The sequence below is a fragment of the Pseudophryne corroboree genome, chromosome 6 (assembly GCF_028390025.1).
Source record: "Pseudophryne corroboree isolate aPseCor3 chromosome 6, aPseCor3.hap2, whole genome shotgun sequence".
NCBI lineage: Eukaryota > Metazoa > Chordata > Amphibia > Anura > Myobatrachidae > Pseudophryne > Pseudophryne corroboree.
Genome location: NC_086449.1, coordinates 347,627,303 through 347,645,672, shown reverse-complemented (window position 1 = coordinate 347,645,672; position 18,370 = coordinate 347,627,303). Strand labels below are relative to the sequence as shown.

The window sequence follows — 18,370 nt, the reverse complement described above, 5'->3', positions numbered from 1 at the left end:
AAGGGTACTGGCCAATTCTGGATTGCTTGTAGTTTCTCAGGATCCATCTCTAGTCCGGAACCGGACACAATGTACCCTAGAAACGGAATGGACTTGACTTCAAAGACGCATTTCTCTAATTTGCAGTAAAGATGATTGACACGGAGACGGGACAGAACCTCCTTTACCCAGAAACGATGTTCCTCTAAATTGTTGGCAAAAATGAGGATATCATCTAGATAGACCACGACATGACGGTATAGAATGTCTCTGAAGATCTCATTGACGAAATGCTGGAAGACAGCTGGAGCATTGCTCAATCCGAAGGGCATGACGAGGTACTCATAATGTCCGTCACGGGTGTTAAATGCGGTCTTCCACTCGTCACCCTCACGGATCCGGATGAGATTGTATGCACCTCTCAGGTCCAGCTTTGTAAAGATGGTAGCTCCGCTAACTCTGTCAAAGAGCTCAGTAATCAGGGGTAAAGGATAGCGGTTCTTGATGGTAATGTCGTTCAAACCTCTGTAGTCGATGCACGGCCGCAGACCACCATCTTTCTTCTTTACAAAAAAGAAGCCTGCGCCGGCTGGAGAAGAAGAAGGTCGAATGAACCCCTTTGCTAGGTTCTCTTTTATGTATTCCTCCATAGAATGCGTCTCGGGGAGAGACAACGGATAAGTTCGGCCTCGAGGTGGAACCTTCCCTGGAACGAGATCAATCGGGCAGTCCCATTCTCTATGAGGGGGAAGGATATCAGCAGAAGCTTTACTGAACACATCCGTGAAATCTTGATATGGAGGAGGTGGAACATCAGACGACCTGGGGGAGGAGGAACAGACAGGCAACACTTTAAACAAACATGTCTTAGTACAGGAGGAACCCCATGCCAGGATTTGCGTAGTCGTCCAATCAATTGTAGGATTGTGAAGACGGAGCCATGGAAGGCCCAGGACCACAGGATGTGTGGCTCTTGGAATCACTAAAAGTGAAATAAGTTCGGAATGAAGAACTCCCACTCTCAGACGAACTGGTAGAGTCCTTAGAGAAATAACTGTATCAAAAATTTTACTGCCATCCACAGCAGTTAAGGAAAAGGACGAAGGAAGTCTCTCGGTGGGTAGGGACCACCGTTTAACATAGGCTTCGGTAATAAAGTTCCCAGCTGCTCCGGAATCCAGGAGGGCAATGACGTTCTGATAACGTTGAGCAACTTGAAGCGAGACTGGGAGGTTACAATCTTGAGGAGATGGAGAGGAGATCATTACTCCTAGCCGGCCCTCTCCTTGGCGAGCTAGGATTTGGAGTTTCCCGGACGTTTGGGACAGGCATTAATGGTGTGAGACGGAGCTGCACAGTACAAACAGAGAAACTCGGAGAGACGTCTTCGGCGCTCAGCAGGAGTTAAACGGGAACGGCCAATTTGCATGGGTTCATCTTTAGTTGGTGACAGTTGGCGAGGAGGAGGAGCAGAAGATTTTGGAGCAGATGATCTTCCACGCTCAGTTGCTCTCTCTCTGAAACGTAAGTCAACTTTCGTACAAAGTGAGATTAACTCATCTAACTTGGAGGGTAAGTCTCTGGTAGCTAACTCATCTTTAATACGCTCGGATAAACCATGCCAGAATGCAGCATACAGGGCCTCGTCGTTCCATGCCAGTTCGGATGCCAGGATCTGGAACTGTATAAGATATTGTCCTACAGTACGTGATCCCTGGCGTAAACGGAGAATCTCAGACGAAGCTGAAGTTACCCGGCCTGGCTCGTCGAAGATGCGCCTGAATGTTGACACGAATGCAGTGTAAGAAGATAGCAGGGTGTCGGACCTCTCCCATAACGGTGATGCCCAATCGAGGGCTGAGCCACTGAGAAGAGAAATAATGTAGGCAATTTTTGTACGGTCACTGGGGAAATTGCCAGGTTGTAGCTCAAACTGAATCTCACACTGGTTGAGAAATCCCCTGCAGAATCTTGGAGATCCGTCAAATTTTGCTGGCGTTGGAAGATGAAGACGTGGAGCAGGAATGGGTAAGGTGGGTGGGGTTATAGCTGGAGTCACTGTGGTTGACGTACCAGACGCGCCTGATCCACGGAGAGTGGTCTGAATCCCATCCAGCCGAGTAGAGAGATCCTGGAGACAGCGGATGATGTGGCCCTGTGCAGCCTCCTGATGTTCTAGTCGGGCTGCCAGTTCTTGCATCGGCCTAGCCGCTTGATCCTGGTCTCCGGCTGGATTCATTAGGTCAGTGCTTACTGTCACAACTGAGGGCCTGAGCTGACGGGAGGCAGCCTCAGTTGTAGGGGCTGAGATGTACCGGAACCTGGGAGGTTGTATCAGACCCCTGGACATGTAAGTAACATGGATAATAACTGCCCGAAGGCGTGACCACGACAACTTAGATAAAAGTCAATGATGTTTATTATGACAACTCCGCATCACAGCAGCAATAAAAGAAAACGTAAAAGTCAGCAAAGAATAAATACAGTTCCTGAGTACTACAGCATGGCAGGAGCCACAGGGCACTGGTAGTGTGAGATAGTTCTTATGATCTTCTAGATGGAAAGTCCTTACCAGGCCCGGCTGTAGCAATGGAGATAACCCAGGATTGTACCAGCTGGTGTTCCAGGAAGAGCTGGGTTGCTGAAGGTAAAACAGCTGCTGTGGATACTGGCTGGAACCAGACTGTTGTTAGCACGGAGTGGATACTGGCTGGAACCAGTTAAATAATAAATGAACTTTGGGAGCGATGAAATGTGAACTGAAATGTAGAACTTGAGAGCGGAGAAATAATAATTCCGGTGGAGAGTGGTAAAGTGTAGAAAGGACACCGGCCCTTTAAGGGAAGCTGTATTCTGCTGGAAGCTGAGGCTGGAAGCAGGTAGTGTTGTAGCTGGAAACAGATGAATCCACAATGGATTGGAGAGTCAGGCTACACCGCAGGTGGAATGCTGGTGCGGGTCTCTATGGTGGAAGTCTTGAGACAGGAGCTGGAACCTGGAAGACAATCATAGAAGAGAGACAAACAGGAACTAGGTTTGACAACCAAAGCACTGACGTCTTCCTTGCTCAGGCACAGCTTACTTATACCTGCAGCAAGGAAGGGGTTGGCTAGGCAATTATGCAAATCAACAATACAAACAGCAGATTGGTGGAAATGATCAGATGACAGAATCCAAGATGGCTGCGCCCATGCAGACACTTGGAGGGAAGTTTGGTTTGTAATCCATGTGGTCTGGGAAACAGTAATGGCGGCGCCGGCCACCGGAGACAGGAGACGCCAGGCTGATAGATGCACATTTAACCACGCGGGCACAGCGGAGGCCGCGGCTGATGAAAACACCACTCTGACACTCTGCATGTGGAAACTCAGGAACAGCGGAATCTGGTCCTGGAACGCTGAGCCCGCCTTAGGAGGCATCTGAAGGGTAAGTAATGGCGTCCAGATACCCGGATCGTGACAATCACTTCACATAAATATTTTGGAGATAAGGGCCATTTACAATGCCCTAAGCCAAGCAATACCTCTGCTTCAAGGTCAGCCGGTGCTGATCCAGTCGGACAATATCACGGCAGTCGCCCACGTAAACAGACAGGGCGGCACAAGAGGCAGGAGGGCAATGGCAGAAGCTGCAAGGATTTTTCGCTGGGCGGAAAATCATGTGATAGCACTGTCAGCAGTGTTCATTCCGGGAGTGGACAACTGGGAAGCAGACTTCCTCAGCAGGCACGACCTCCACCCGGGAGAGTGGGGACTTCACCCAGAAGTCTTCCACATGATTGTAAACCATTGGGAAAAACCAAAGGTGGACATGATGGCGTCCCGCCTAAACAAAAAATTGGACAGGTATTGCGCCAGGTCAAGGGACCCTCAGGCAATAGCTGTGGACGCTCTGGTAACACCGTGGGTGTACCAGTCAGTGTATGTGTTCCCTCCTCTTCCTCTCATACCAAAAGTACTGAGAATTATAAGACGGAGGGGAGTAAGAACTATACTCGTGGCTCCGGATTGGCCAAGAAGGACTTGGTACCCGGAACTTCAAGAGATGCTCACGGAGGACCCGTGGCCTCTACCTCTAAGAAGGGACCTGCTCCAGCAAGGACCCTGTCTATTCCTAGACTTACCGCGGCTGCGTTTGACGGCAGGGCGGTTGAACGCCGGATCCTGAAGGAAAAAGGCATTCCGGATGAAGTCATCCCTACCCTGGTCAAGCCAGGAAGGATGTAACCGCAAAGCATTATCACCGCATTTGGCGAAAATATGTTGCGTGGTGCGAGGCCAGTAAGGCCCCGATGGAGGAATTTCAACTAGGTCGATTCCTGCATTTCCTGTAAACAGGAGTGTCTATGGGCCTAAAATTGGGGTCCATTAAGGTTCAAATTTCGTCCCTGTCGATTTTCTTCCAGAAAGAACTGGCTTCAGTTCCTGAAGTTCAGACGTTTGTCAAGGGGGTACTGCATATACAGCCTCCTTTTGTGCCTCCAGTGGCACCTTGGGATCTCAATGTAGTTTTGGGGTTCCTAAAATCACATTGGTTTGAACCACTCACCACTGTGGACTTAAAATATCTCACATGGAAAGTGGTAATGCTGTTGGCCCTGGCTTCAGCCAGGCGTGTCTCAGAATTGGCGGCTTTATCCTATAAAAGCCCTTACCTAATTTTTCATACGGACAGGGCAGAATTGAGGACCCGTCCTCAATTTCTCCCTAAGGTGGTTTCAGCGTTTCACTTGAACCAGCCTATTGTGGTACCTGCGGCTACTAGGGACTTGGAGGACTCCAAGTTGCTGGACGTAGTCAGGGCCCTGAAAATATATGTTTCCAGGACGGCTGGAGTCAGAAAATCTGACTCGCTGTTTATCCTGTATGCACCCAACAAGCTGGGTGCTCCTGCTTCTAAGCAGACTATTGCTCGTTGGATTTGTAGTACAATTCAGCTTGCACATTCTGTGGCAGGCCTGCCACAGCCAAAATCTGTAAAAGCCCATTCCACAAGGAAGGTGGGCTCATCTTGGGCGGCTGCCCGAGGGGTCTCGGCTTTACAACTTTGCCGAGCAGCTACTTGGTCAGGGGCAAACACGTTTGCTAAATTCTACAAATTTGATACCCTGGCTGAGGAGGACCTAGAGTTCTCTCATTCGGTGCTGCAGAGTCATCCGCACTCTCCCGCCCGTTTGGGAGCTTTGGTATAATCCCCATGGTCCTTACGGAGTTCCCAGCATCCACTAGGACGTCAGAGAAAATAAGAATTTACTTACCGATAATTCTATTTCTCGTAGTCCGTAGTGGATGCTGGGCGCCCATCCCAAGTGCGGATTGTCTGCAATACTTGTACATAGTTATTGTTACAAAAATCGGGTTATTATTGTTGTGAGCCATCTTTTCAGAGGCTCCTCTGTTATCATGCTGTTAACTGGGTTCAGATCACAGGTTGTACGGTGTGATTGGTGTGGCTGGTATGAGTCTTACCCGGGATTCAAAATCCTTCCTTATTGTGTACGCTCGTCCGGGCACAGTATCCTAACTGAGGCTTGGAGGAGGGTCATAGGGGGAGGAGCCATTGCACACCAGGTAGTCCTAAAGCTTTACTTTTGTGCCCAGTCTCCTGCGGAGCCGCTATTCCCCATGGTCCTTACGGAGTTCCCAGCATCCACTACGGACTACGAGAAATAGAATTATCGGTAAGTAAATTCTTATTTTTTTCAAAACACACATGTTTACGCATGTGTAACTGGGCTCGTAGAAGGAGATCACCTGCTAATGATAAAGCAGAAACCTTCAGAAATGTCACACAGCCTGCAGAACATCTGCTTATTGGGGGTAATTCAGAGTTGATCGCAGCAGCAAATTTGTTAGCAGTTGGGCAATACCATGGGGGTCATTCCGAGTTGTTCGCTCGTTGCCGATTTTCGCTATGCTGCGATTTGTTGCTAACTGCGCATGGTACGCAGAGCACATGCGCTAAGTTATTTAACACAAAACTTAGTAGATTTGCTGGTGTTCGAGCAACGCTTTTCAGTCGCACTGCTGATCGGTGAATGATTGACAAGAAAGGGGCGTTTCTGGTTGGTAACTGAGCGTTTTCAGGGAGTGTGCTAAAAAACGCAGGCGTGTCAGGGAAAAACGCGGGAGTGTCTGGAGAAACGGGGGAGTGGCAGACCGAACGCAGGGCGTGTTTGTGACGTCAAACCAGGAACTAAACGGACTGAGCTGATCGCAATCTAGCATCGCAATCTGGAGCTACTCAGAAACTGCAAGAAAATATTTAATAGCAGTTCTGCTACTCTTTCGTTCGCTATTCTGCTAAGCTAAGGGTGCATACACACGGTGAGATTCGGACTTATCCGATTCTCACCGTGCGACAGGGGGCCGGGTCGGCACTTAGCCAGTATCGCAAGCACATAATAACTGTGCTTGCGATGCTGGCTATGTGCGATTTCAATCCTGACTATCTCTTCTATAGAGATAGTCAGGATTGACTTGCCTGCACAGCCTATTTTTTCTTCCGATGCCGACCGCGCGGGGCCGCGCATCGGCATCGGATCGGGATCGCAAGGTGACTGTCACCTTGCGATCTGCACTATATTTTCTTCCGATTCTGACTATATAGTCAGAATCGGAAGAAAATATCTTACCGTTTGTACACACCTTAAGATACACTCCCAGAGGGCGGCGGCCTAGCGTTTGCAATGCTGCTAAAAGCAGCTAGCGAGCGATCAACTCGGAATGGGGGCCCATGTGCACTGCAGGGGGGCAGATATAACATTTGCAGAGAGAGTTAGATTTGGGTGGGTTATTTTGTTTCTGTGCAGGGAAAATACTGGCTGCTTTATTTTTACACTGCAATTTAGATTTCAGTTTGAACTCACCACACCCAAATCTAACTCTTTCTGCACATGTTATATCTGCCCCCCTGCAGTGCCCATGGTTTTGCCCAACTGCTAACAAATTTGCTGCTGCGATCAACTCTGAATTAGGCCCATTACCTGCTGTTTCCATATGACTGAGTACATTGCTTTGGAACTGTAAACATCCTAGTGATATTTGGTGGACCCCTTCATTCAAAGTAAAGCAATCGTTACCTCTAATACCAAGAAATAAAGACACGGAGACTTGAATTTGGCAGAAAAATTGCTAGCTATTTATTTGACCCTAACCATAGCAAACCTGTAAATTAAAACTTTGTTAAGATACCGATTCAGCCGGCATATGGTGGCAGAAAAAAGAACGGCTCTATTAAACTAACGCTAACCTTAAAATGCTAAAATTCGAAAACATCCTAATTTAACTACAAACTATCAAAATCGGTAATAGGTGACAACTCAACCCCCACAGTGACTACCCACCCTGATGGGTGCCCTGCCGCTGCCTCCCGGACGGGTGGTCGAGCGGCCAATAAGTCGATGGAGGTGAGTGCACCTAAACCACACCAAACTGTAAATCACTACAGCTTACCATACAACTACAAACTGCCGTTCTTTTCCGCCAACAGCGAAAGACTCTTCCCCAGAGTCTTCGCACCGCCACCATAACCTCACCCTAACTCCTGCAACACTAGACACAGATCCTCCAGGAAAAGCATCATCCCCTCATTGGATAGATGCACACCATCAGGCCAAAAAAGGTGACTGTCTCGGAACCGAATCCTAGGGTGGCGAACTACTTTGCCTCCGTGGGACAACACCCACTTCGCCACCGCCCCATTCACCTTCTTTCTGGCCTCATCAATCAGGCGACCGTCCGCCACACCTCGCCAACTCAACCTTGGCACCATCAAGGAGAACACCAATACGCAATTGGTCCATGCTGCGGCCACACTTGCCAGATCCTGTATCATGGCCCACCGCAACTCCAAAGATGTCCTCTTCCCCAGGTCGTTGCCACCTAGATGGACAACCAGCACCCTAGGGACTCCATGCTTGCCGGCCTGACTGACTAGTCTACTCCTCAGATCTTTCCACATCATTCCTCGCTAACCAAGCCAACGAACTCCCTGAGCCCTAGGGAACATCTGAGCCCCCTCCGAGGCCAAAAACTTGGCGGCCCAATAGACATAAGAGTGGCCAACCACCCAAATAGTCAAGTCATCTTCAAACCATCCTGAAGAGGAGGAAAAGGGGGTAAAATTGGTTACTAATTATCTATCCATTATTTATTAAATGCATTTAACCTGAAGGATCTGCCAAAAGAAAAAATTGAGTTTTCGTTTATTGCAGAAGTCACGGCCTAGCCGATCTGCACAAGCTTCTAGCCAATTTGAAGCGGACATAAACACACAATGGGAAAAATCAACTTAAAATAAGAAAATAAACGGGGGGGGGGGGTATAAAAAGGGAAAAAACATGTAAGAACTCAGCTGGAGGTGAAAGCGTGAAAACCTGCTGAGGGACTTTGATTAGAACTGATCAGCCGAATTGTGGATTAGAATTCAGTCCGTCAAGTCAGGCAAAAAATCGCAAAAGAACTCCAGACCCCCGCTGCCGGCTCCTGCCAGCAATGGCGAGTGGCTAATCCCTGAGTAGGAAAAACGGGAAGACAAACAAACGCACAATACAAGAACGTACTGAACTGTAACAACATGATTATAACAACTATAATTAAACAAGACACCACGCGCAAGCCAACATCTCATGCAACGGGGCGAATATATCGTCTGTAACTTGACGACTTCCATCGCCCCACCGCCTGGATTTCAGCCATGGAAAATCCCGCCGCCGCAGCCGACGTCGCAGCCCCTATGCGGAAGGAATGTGTCCCGAAAGCAGCGGGTGGAAGGCCCAAGCTCGCCAGACAGCGACCCAGCATCCAACGAAATTGATATTTCGTCACCGGCAGCCCGTCATAATGCAGCAGCCATGACCCCCGACCTTCGGGCCGTACTGCCTCATATTGCACTGCCAAGCTTACTGGGCAAATGCTCTCCTCAAGTGCCGGAACCAAGGTGACCCATCGACCTCTCCCCACTTGGTCCGTCTTAGAGCGACGCAATCTGCATAGCAAGGACCTCTCACCCACCACCACGTCCCCGACAAGCATGCGCGAATCTGCTCGCTTAGTAGGCGCTACCAATTCCGAAACCCTAAAGGCCCCGTGGTAAGCCATTGAGAACGCCAAACTGAACAACAGCGACTCAAACATGGACGACGCGATACCTCCAACCGCCCTGATGACAGCCGGCAGCAAGGCCACATCAATGGGCCGCCTCTTGTCAGGCGGCGCCGGCGCGACGCGCGCCCATCCTTTCATCGCCTTCAGCAGAATCCCACTTTTCGTCACGTCAGGGACGCCCTTGATTTTGCTGAAAAACGAAATACCAGCCAAGTACCGGGATACCACCGCTCTGGACCTACCCGAAACGTAAAGCTGCCAAATAAAAGAAAGCATCATCCGATGCCCGCTCTTACCTTGTTGATTTCGTCCTCGAACAAACTCCTCCCACTCTCTCCAAGCTTGCCCGTAGGCCTTCAGCGTGGTTGGCGCGACTGACCGCAACGCTAGACCCTCCAGTCCGGCCCGATCACCTGCCAGACATAACCGGGATAATGAAAACCATGCTCGTCGGCCTCGGGTGCCAACAAACAAAACCTTTCCCACTGCCCTCGCGACAATGCGTCGGCAATTCCGTTCTCCAGACCAGGCACATGCTGCGCGCGGAACCACACGTTCCTACGCAGGCATGTCAATAGCAACTGCCCCAGCACCCTCAGAACCACCAGCGACTTCGCCCTCTGGTTATTTATCGCATGCACCACGCCCAGATTGTCACATCTAAACAAGATGCTGCGATGGGCCAGCCGATCGCCCCAGACCTCCAGCGCCACCATAATGGGGAAAAGCTCAAGAAGCAAGAGGTCCTTAGTTAAACCTTCGCGATGCCATTCAGCCGGCCACGATGCCGCGCACCAAGATCCCTCCAGATAGCAACCGAATCCAGAGGCACCTGCTGCGTCGGTGAACAGCTGCAACCTAGCGCTGTCGACCGTTGGTGCCTGCCATATACACACCCCGTTGAAGTCCTCCAGGAACGAGGCCCATACGGCCAAATCCCTCTTAATCTCGGAGGACAGGCGTACGAAATGGTGTGGTCTGGCACACCCCGCAGTCGCCCCTTTCTAGCTTCCGGCAGAAAACCCTGCCCATCGGGATTACCCGACAAGCAAAGTTCAACATGCCCAGCAAGGACTGCGCCAGCCGTAGCGTGACTTTACGCGACCCCTCGAACCGGCAAATAGCGTCGCGGAGCTTCACCACCTTGTCCCGAGGCAGTCGACACGATCCCGCCACCGTGTCAATTTCAATCCCCAAAAATGACAAACAGGAGACCGGTCCCTCTGTTTTATCCTCGGCCACGGGAACGGCGAAGTTGCAAAACAGAGCTCGGATGCTGAAAAGCAAGTCGCCGCACCGCGGTGAATTTGCTGGACCCGCACACAGGAAATCATCGAGGTAATGGGCGACCCCGTGACCCCCTGACGAAGACTCCACGCACCAATGTAGAAACGTGCTAAACCGTTCGAAAAACGAGCATGAAACGGAACATCCCATCGGCAAACATTTGTCGATGAAATACTCCGCTCCAATCCGAAAACCCATAAAACGGAACGAGTCCGGATGTAACGGCAGCAACCGAAAAGCGGACTCAACATTAATCTTAGCCATGAGGGCCCCAGTCCCGTAACTGCGGACCAGCTCCAATGCCTCGTCAAACGACTGATACACCACCGAGCAATGAGCCGGCGGTATCGCGTCATTGACCGACGCCCCCGACGGGTAAGAAAGATGCTGAATGAGCCTAAAAGTGCCTGGAGTCTTCTTGGGAACCACCCCCACTGGGGAGATGACCAAACCATCCACCGGGGTGAGATAAACGGTCCCTCTATCCTGCCCAACCTGATCTCCTTATCCACTTTCTCCCGCAGCACCAACGGCAAGGCTCGGGCAGACTGGAGGTTCCGCTGGGCCCGAACCGACACCTCGCTCGCAACAGGCAAGCGAAAACCAAAACGAAAACCGGAAAACAGAAATTTCGCATCCGCCCTATTTGGATACCAATCCAACCACTTGCCCATCGTATCCAAATTAATTGGCGTTGGAGCTCTGCGGAGCGCTCCCGCCCGCGCCCGGTCTTGGGTAAGTTTGCTTACCCCGGGCACCCTGACGACTGCCTTTAAAGCAGGAGGAGGCTGGGTGGGAACCGCCACATTGCAAGCACGAATGTCGAAAACGACACTGCTTGCCGAAGGAACAGGCCGCGTTGTTAAACGCGAAGCATTTTCCTTTTGCGGTGGCTTGCCCCCCTGCACGGACGGCCGACCTACCTGTCTTGGCCGATCCGCCGTCCGCGCCAGACCCTTGGGCGGACGACCCTGCGCGGTGCCCGTCCGCCCCCGCGTTCCGGGGCTCCTTAGCCTGTTGCGAAGCCCGAGTGACTTTGAGCCAGACTTCCACGTCCTTGCACCCAAAGTCCATGACCTGCAACCCGTCCTGCTTCTCCCGAAATTCCTCATCATACCTACGCTACTCAGTGCCCGACGATGTGCGCTGCATATCGTGTATGAGATGCAGGTACCGAATGATGTTCATGTGCTCGTCCGGCCTATCTTCTAGGTAACAAGCCGCGAAGACCCGAAAGCCAGCCAGACAGTTGTCGAAGGTACGAAAGGCCTCGGCCCCGATGCCCTTCTTTGCTGCTGCCGACTTATAGTCCTTCTTCGCGTCCTTTGTCAAGACGAACACATCGACGTAGTCCCCCCCTGCGGATCTTCCTACGGCAGCTGTCCCTCAGCCCCCGCATCACGGCAGTGTAGTCGCAGCGGACAACCCCGGGCAAATCGCGGCGCTTCTTGGCCCTGCGAGCGTCCTCGCTAAGCCGCTTGCGCCTCTTCCGCCTTTCCTGCTGACCCACCGCCCTCTTGGCGAATTTCGTCGCACGCTTCTTCGCCCTAGTCGTACTACTGACTTCGGACGCAGGCGACGACAGAGAAGAGGAAGAGGAAGAAGAGGAAGAGCAGCTAGAACTAGAGCGCGTGTAAGAGCCCGACCCCGATTGCTCCACCTCACCTGATGCCGTCGAATGCTCAGACACGAAATCCTCCGGCGTGGCAAACCCGACATCCTCATCCTCGGTGTCCGTCATCTCCCTCTCTCCGCGCTCACCTGCAGAGGAAAACGGAGCAAAGGACCCGGAAAGCAGTCGCGGCGCATACCCAGCACTCCGGGGGGCAGGCGTACCCGCTACACGCCCCTGTTCGTCCCGCCCGGCACTATGCTGCAGCTGCGCCCCGGCCGACCCGAGCTCCCGGCAGGCGCGAGCAACCCGCTGCGCTGCCGACACCGCCCGCGCCCCGGACCCGCCTGACACAGCCGGCGTGCCGGGACTGTGCGCCTCCCCCGGGGACGCGGCAGCGGCCAGCGGCCCCAAAGCCGCCACCACCGTGGCCAGGGCCGACGCCAGTGTTCCGGAGGGGTCCTGACCCCCCCAGAACATGTCGTCGTCCCCCGTGGGTTCCTCAGCCGGCGTCGGCGCGCGCCGGCTCACCCGACGCCCGACAGGCGCCGACCGGTGCCCCGACGCCCTGCGCCCTGTCTGGCCCGGTGGGGAACCGGCAGCGCCCCTGACCGCCAGCGGCCCGGTCCGCCACCACGGTCCGCTCTCCTCATGCGGCCGCCCGTCAGAACCAGCGCCGCCATCACTCTCCCCCTCCCCGCGGGCACCCTCCCCCCGCAGGCCGGAGCTACTTCCGCCTGCTGGGGTGGCCCCGCGGCAAGAGCTTCTGTTGTTCTGTGCAGCCCTGCTGACCACCATCCATTCCCTGTCCCTCCTCCTCCCCCTCTCCCCGCCGGACTCCGGCTGCAGGGGAGTGAGCTGGGGAGACGAGGAGACTAGCGGCGCCGCTGTGCGCGCACGGCGCCGCCTGCTGCAAGCGCGGGCGCGCGCGCACCCCGTGCGCGCGACCCGCCTCTTCCCGCCGACAAGCCTCCGTCCACCGCACCTGCTGTATCCGACGGACGAGGCCCCGCGAAGGGCCGCGTCCGGCTAACCGCCGCCTCCCGCCTGGTCCCCCCCCCTCGCCTGGCACCGCCGTGCTGCCCTGACGATGGGGAAGAGACCGGGGCTCCTGTGGCTCCATCGGCGGGCGCCCACCGCGGCGCGCACGCGAGCGCCCGTCACTGCTGTGTCACTCGCCGCGGCCGGAGGTGAGAGCTGCTGCCCTTCCACCCCCGGGCGGCCTGTCTGAGCCCCCGTCCCTCCCCGCCGCCCGCGCCCGGCCGGCAAAGCCGGCCCGGCCCCCAGCGGCATGGATGACCGCATCTGCCGCTCCGTGACCCCGCCAGAGCCCGTGCAGTCCCCGGGGGACGGGACGCCGTCCCCCGGGCTAGCCAGCCCGTCCTCGGGCCCAGCTCCACCGCCCGGTATGCGGTACCTAGCAGGGGTCCCGGCGGAACGGCGAGGGCGAGAGGAAGCCATGGCCCAAGCAGGTGTAATGAAGGGAAAGCTTGAAAATGCAATTTTAGTTAACTGACAATCAAAGGGGGAGACTCTGCTATGCAGCACTCACCCCAAGGCAATTCACCAACAAGAGAGAGCAAAATGGCCTAGCCTTCCCTATATATATTAAACCGTCCCCTTTTTCCAAAGGCTGTACTTTCCTCACAGCTAGGTCCACCCCTCACAAGATGTTTAACTCATTCCTTTCCTATGCAGTCAATTCTCTCTCCTTAAAGCAGAATTTCAGGAGGATCTCCTGCAAAACCGCAAACATACTGTACAGGTGCCTATAGTTAGTATTGGAGCTGAGCAATGATAGCCAGGTGTAATTGCTTCCACATGGAAATAACCTTATTATCAGTGGCATATTTTGTTTAGTACCTCAGTGATAATAAGGAATATGCCACTGGTATATAACATTACTTTCCTCTTTTGCGAGGTCCAGCGATGTCCCCCTCCTCAGCTGCCAGCGACAGAGTATTGTGTCATGCACATGACACTTTCAGCCGTTGGGGATGTGACAATACTTAGCAGGCTTCTCTGAAGCTGGAAGGGCTGTTGCTGGGTCTCCATTGCTAACAATGGGGATCGTATTGCTATCTACACCTATAGATGCTGTAAGCAGTACAGTGACAAACAGTGGTAATCTTAAACTTACTATACTGAAAAGAGGACATACTGTAACCCTTTTAGCTAGTGCTAAAGTGGTAATGTTTCATTAAAGGGGGCCCTAAATACATATTCTCATTTGATATCCATTGTCACCACAAGGGTTGGCTTGCACCGGCCCTGTTTCTGACAGCAAAATGTAAGTCTGAAAACATGCGTATTTAGAGCCAATTCTGTATGGCCCTGCAATTCTGTTGTCACGAGTGTATGAGAGTGCTCATTTCAGCCGAGTCACCCCCCCCCATCAGTCACAAGTAGAAATGTGACGTCGCTAGCGATGGGAGCCGACATCAGCAAGTGCATACACACTTGCCGATGTCGGGAGCAACGGGGTTAGCCATGCTGCATTTGGCATGTAGGTCCAACGGGCGATGCCACATACTACCCACAGGAGTGTGCATCGTACACAATATAGGGGGTTATTCAGGTTGGATTGTAGATTCTGCAATCCTTTCTTTCGCATGCTGGGGGCCGCCCATCACAGGGCAAGGCCACCCTGCATGCAGAACGTTTTGCCCAGCGGCTGCGACTGCAATTTAGTTGGACGATCCAGGTGCACGCCACCATATTTTTCTTCGGAGAAGCTGCGTGTGACATCACGCAGACACTCCAAAAAACGAATCCGACACGCCACCGTTTTCCCCACGCCACCCACCCCCGCAATGGTCCATCGCCCCGTCCCGTCCTGTCCAACGAAGCCTCTACCTGTCAATCAGGCAGAGGCATTTGCAGCCAATGCGACCGAATTGACCGGGCTGCGTACACATAGGACGGGATCTGCGCACTGGCGCTTTCAACAGTGAAATTGCGATGCAGCCTAAATAACCCCCATAGTGCATACACACTAGGTGATGTGAACGATATTGCATACCATCAGGCCAATATCGTCCAGATTGTAAACTTCAAAGTTGTCTTTCAGGGGGTTGGTCACGAAATCCTGGCAGTCAGGATCACAGCGGTCAGCATGCCAACAGCCTCCCCGCATCCTCTCTCAGGATTAACTTCCCTGATTTCCGCCAGGTAGAGAGGCCCATGTAGTGCACAGTGTATTACTGACGCACAGCTGCAGCAGGTTATTCATTTATTTACCTGGTTGGGAGGCTAGTAGTGCCACGCAGAAAAAAGAAAAATGCAGGTGCACATTCTAAGTACTACAAATACTGATAAGCAAAGGCTAATAGACCAGAACTGGTCCAAGATAATTAAAGCCAACCACTCTCCTCCCTTCACTCCCTTTAACTAGCACTAAGCTGAACACATTGCAAAGACAACTTTCCAACATGTCCTAAAATTTACTTAAACTTTTTACTTAAACAATATATAATATATCACTATTCTCCCAGTGCTTCTCTTGCAGTACTCATTAAACAGGGACGGCCCACGTGTAACATTGCTTATTTTGGGAGTGTCTGCAGTTATCTGTCTACTAGGATTACCTCATATGAACCGTTAGCTTCATGATCAACCTGACACTCAGTGATGTAAATATGAAGTAACGTGATGTTCTTCAAGTGGTTGTATGGAAACATGAGACCTGTATGTGCCTGTCAGTGGCATTCAAGTTTATACCAATGATAAGAAACTCGGGGTAAGCCTTTACTCAATATACTCAGTGCAAGATTCTCTTTCTGCCTCATAAAATGTACATCCTACTGAACAATCTACTGGAATCCTGTACTGTTCTGTGCTAATTGGGAGACATATACAGTATAGATGCAGAAATACTATTCTAGTTTGAAGTGTTCATACATAGTTTTTATCTGCACCGTTCCTCGACTAAAATCATGTTTTTCCGCAGCTCTCTCAAATGAAGTTCCTCTGATGTGAAGACCTAGTATGGCTGTATTCAAACAGCAGAAGGTAGAAGATCTGTACGTCATAGCAGATGAGCTGGGAAGGTAACATGATGCTACTATAATATTATTGATAATGCTGACATAGTGCAGCTGCTTGTGTATATCAGTGCTATAACAGTGACTAAAGATCACCTTTAAACATGAAATTAAAATGTAAAATAAAGTACCAGCCTATGGATCCCTAGATCAACTGGGGGGCGATGTAATCATTTGTGGAGCTACCAATTTGCTTTATACAGGTCCCCTTGCATTGCTCTGTGTTGTTGCATACATAATTGTATTGTGCTATGCTACATGTAAACCAGGCTTTTTCAGTGCTGATTGTTAAAGTACTCGCAACAGGTAATGTTTGAGAAATTCACCTTTAAGGGAGCAGGAGAGATAATTACTAGTGATGAGCGGACTGACCCAATCAGATGATTCGATAATTATGCATTAATAATAACTATAAAACAACCAGTTGAGAATACTGGACTGATGTAGAACATGATAATTCATCTCTAAATCTGGCCACACATCTATAGATTATCTTTCAACCAGCCAACTTGATGGCTGGTTGTAATGAAAAATCTGGTAATGTATGGGAGCAAATGACACTTGATCATTTGCTCCCAAACACTGGAAAACAAATGAATAGGTTAAATCTGTTAAATCTGTTTGATTTTACCATCTTGTCTGAGCATTCATTTTCCAGTATTTGGAAGCAAATAATAGATTGTCGTTTGCTCCCATACATTACCAGATTTGTTATCCAACCAACCTCACTCTGACAGCAGTATGGCGCAATATCCCTGTAGATTCCAAGACCTCATCAGTTGGCTTCCAAGTGACTGTTCTCAGGCCCATTTTAACATATTGGCCATACTGAGCAGTTGCCCAGGGCCCCATAATTCTAGGAGCCTTTGAGCAGGAGCGGGCTGAGCTGGGGGACATCTGACCTGCAAGCTTGGTGCCTCTGGAACTTCTTGGGAGGCAGGTAGAGAATGCTGCCCAGCTGCTCTGATTGTGGATTACACACTATCAGAGTGCAACATTCTCTAACTGCCTCCCAGCCTGCAACCAGACAGTAAATGGCTATCAGCATGCTGATTGGTGGATGGCTGGAGCTATTCACCAATTAGAGTGCTTACAGCCATTCACTGTAGGGTAACATGTGAGGAGATGGAGCAGGACCGCAGAAGGGGTAAATTATGATTTTTTATTTTATTTATTCCCATGAATGGGTGGGTAGAGGCCCCAATGCATTGCTTTACCCAGGGCCTACAATGCTGTTAAGCCAGTCCTGACTGTTCTCTGCCTAACACTGTATGACACAGGCTTGATTGTGACTATCAGCTATTCACCTGTGGCTATAGCATTCTCCCTGTGCTCCAGAACTTGGCTTATTGACACTACCCAATGTTATCTTTTACCAGCCTATCATGCTAGGACCAGTGTAGGAGGCCGCAACTTGTGTACTGGGCACAACAAAGACCATGCCCCCTTGCAGTGCTCCATGGTGAATGCCACCGGTGCATTTGTTCCTGTTTCTGGTAGTGTTAATACTAGTTGATAATACATGAATCCAGAATCCTCCACAGCACAGGTTTGTGACATAATTTATATACTGTGGAAGGGAACAAGACATGCTCAACCAAACAGAAGCAGCTACTGTTCATCATTATCAGTGCTTATTTTCCACTAGGGTTTGAGATCCCAAAAAAATACATGCCTCCTAATACTGTAGACATATTTATTTATTTATTTATTAGCAGTTTCTTATATAGCGCAGCATATTCCGTTGCGCTTTACAATTAGAACAACAGTTATAGAACAAAACTGGGCAAAGACAGACAGACATAGAGGTAGGAAGGCCCTGCTCGCAAGCTTACAATCTATAGGGAAACAGGCATTGATACACAAGGATAGATGCTACCTATTGCATAATGGTCCACCAGATTGCTAGGTTCTTAGTGGGTTGTATGATATGATCACCCAGCAATGTTGGAAGACAAAATGTGAGGTTATGTGGACTGTACAGAGGGGATGTAACTGGATAGGGAAGCATACAGTATATGCACCTTTGTTCTAGACTTGCCAATTCACCTTTACAAAAACTCTAGCTGCCAAGAACAAAATAATACCTAATTCCAAATTCTACTGGTATATGCAGGACTGTTAACTTTTGAGGAATCTGTCCCAAGAGGCATGTCCCATTCACTGCTGCTCCGACATGGTGTGCGCTTTGGCACACCCCTATAATGTGTGGCCACATTATAGGGGTGTACACATATTTGTCCTGTGTCCCTAACCTAAAAGGTTAAATATGTTTGCACTTAACGTTGCTGTTACCTTATTAACAAAACCTCATCGTATAACCTTTATAAATTGTATGCAAA

The 18,370-nt window shown here is 50.9% G+C and overlaps 1 protein-coding gene across 2 annotated transcripts in view; it reads left to right on the top strand.

Moving 5' to 3' along the window:
* The window catches only part of DAPK2 (death associated protein kinase 2), a 191,919-nt gene that overhangs the window by 61,093 nt on the left and 112,456 nt on the right, over window positions 1-18,370 (top strand). For both annotated transcript variants that reach the window (XM_063926550.1, XM_063926549.1), the window contains exon 2: window positions 15,935-16,034. In XM_063926550.1, coding sequence (XP_063782620.1) covers window positions 15,973-16,034 — 62 coding nt within the window. In that variant the 5' untranslated portion in view covers window positions 15,935-15,972. The remainder of the gene's footprint in view (window positions 1-15,934; window positions 16,035-18,370) is intronic.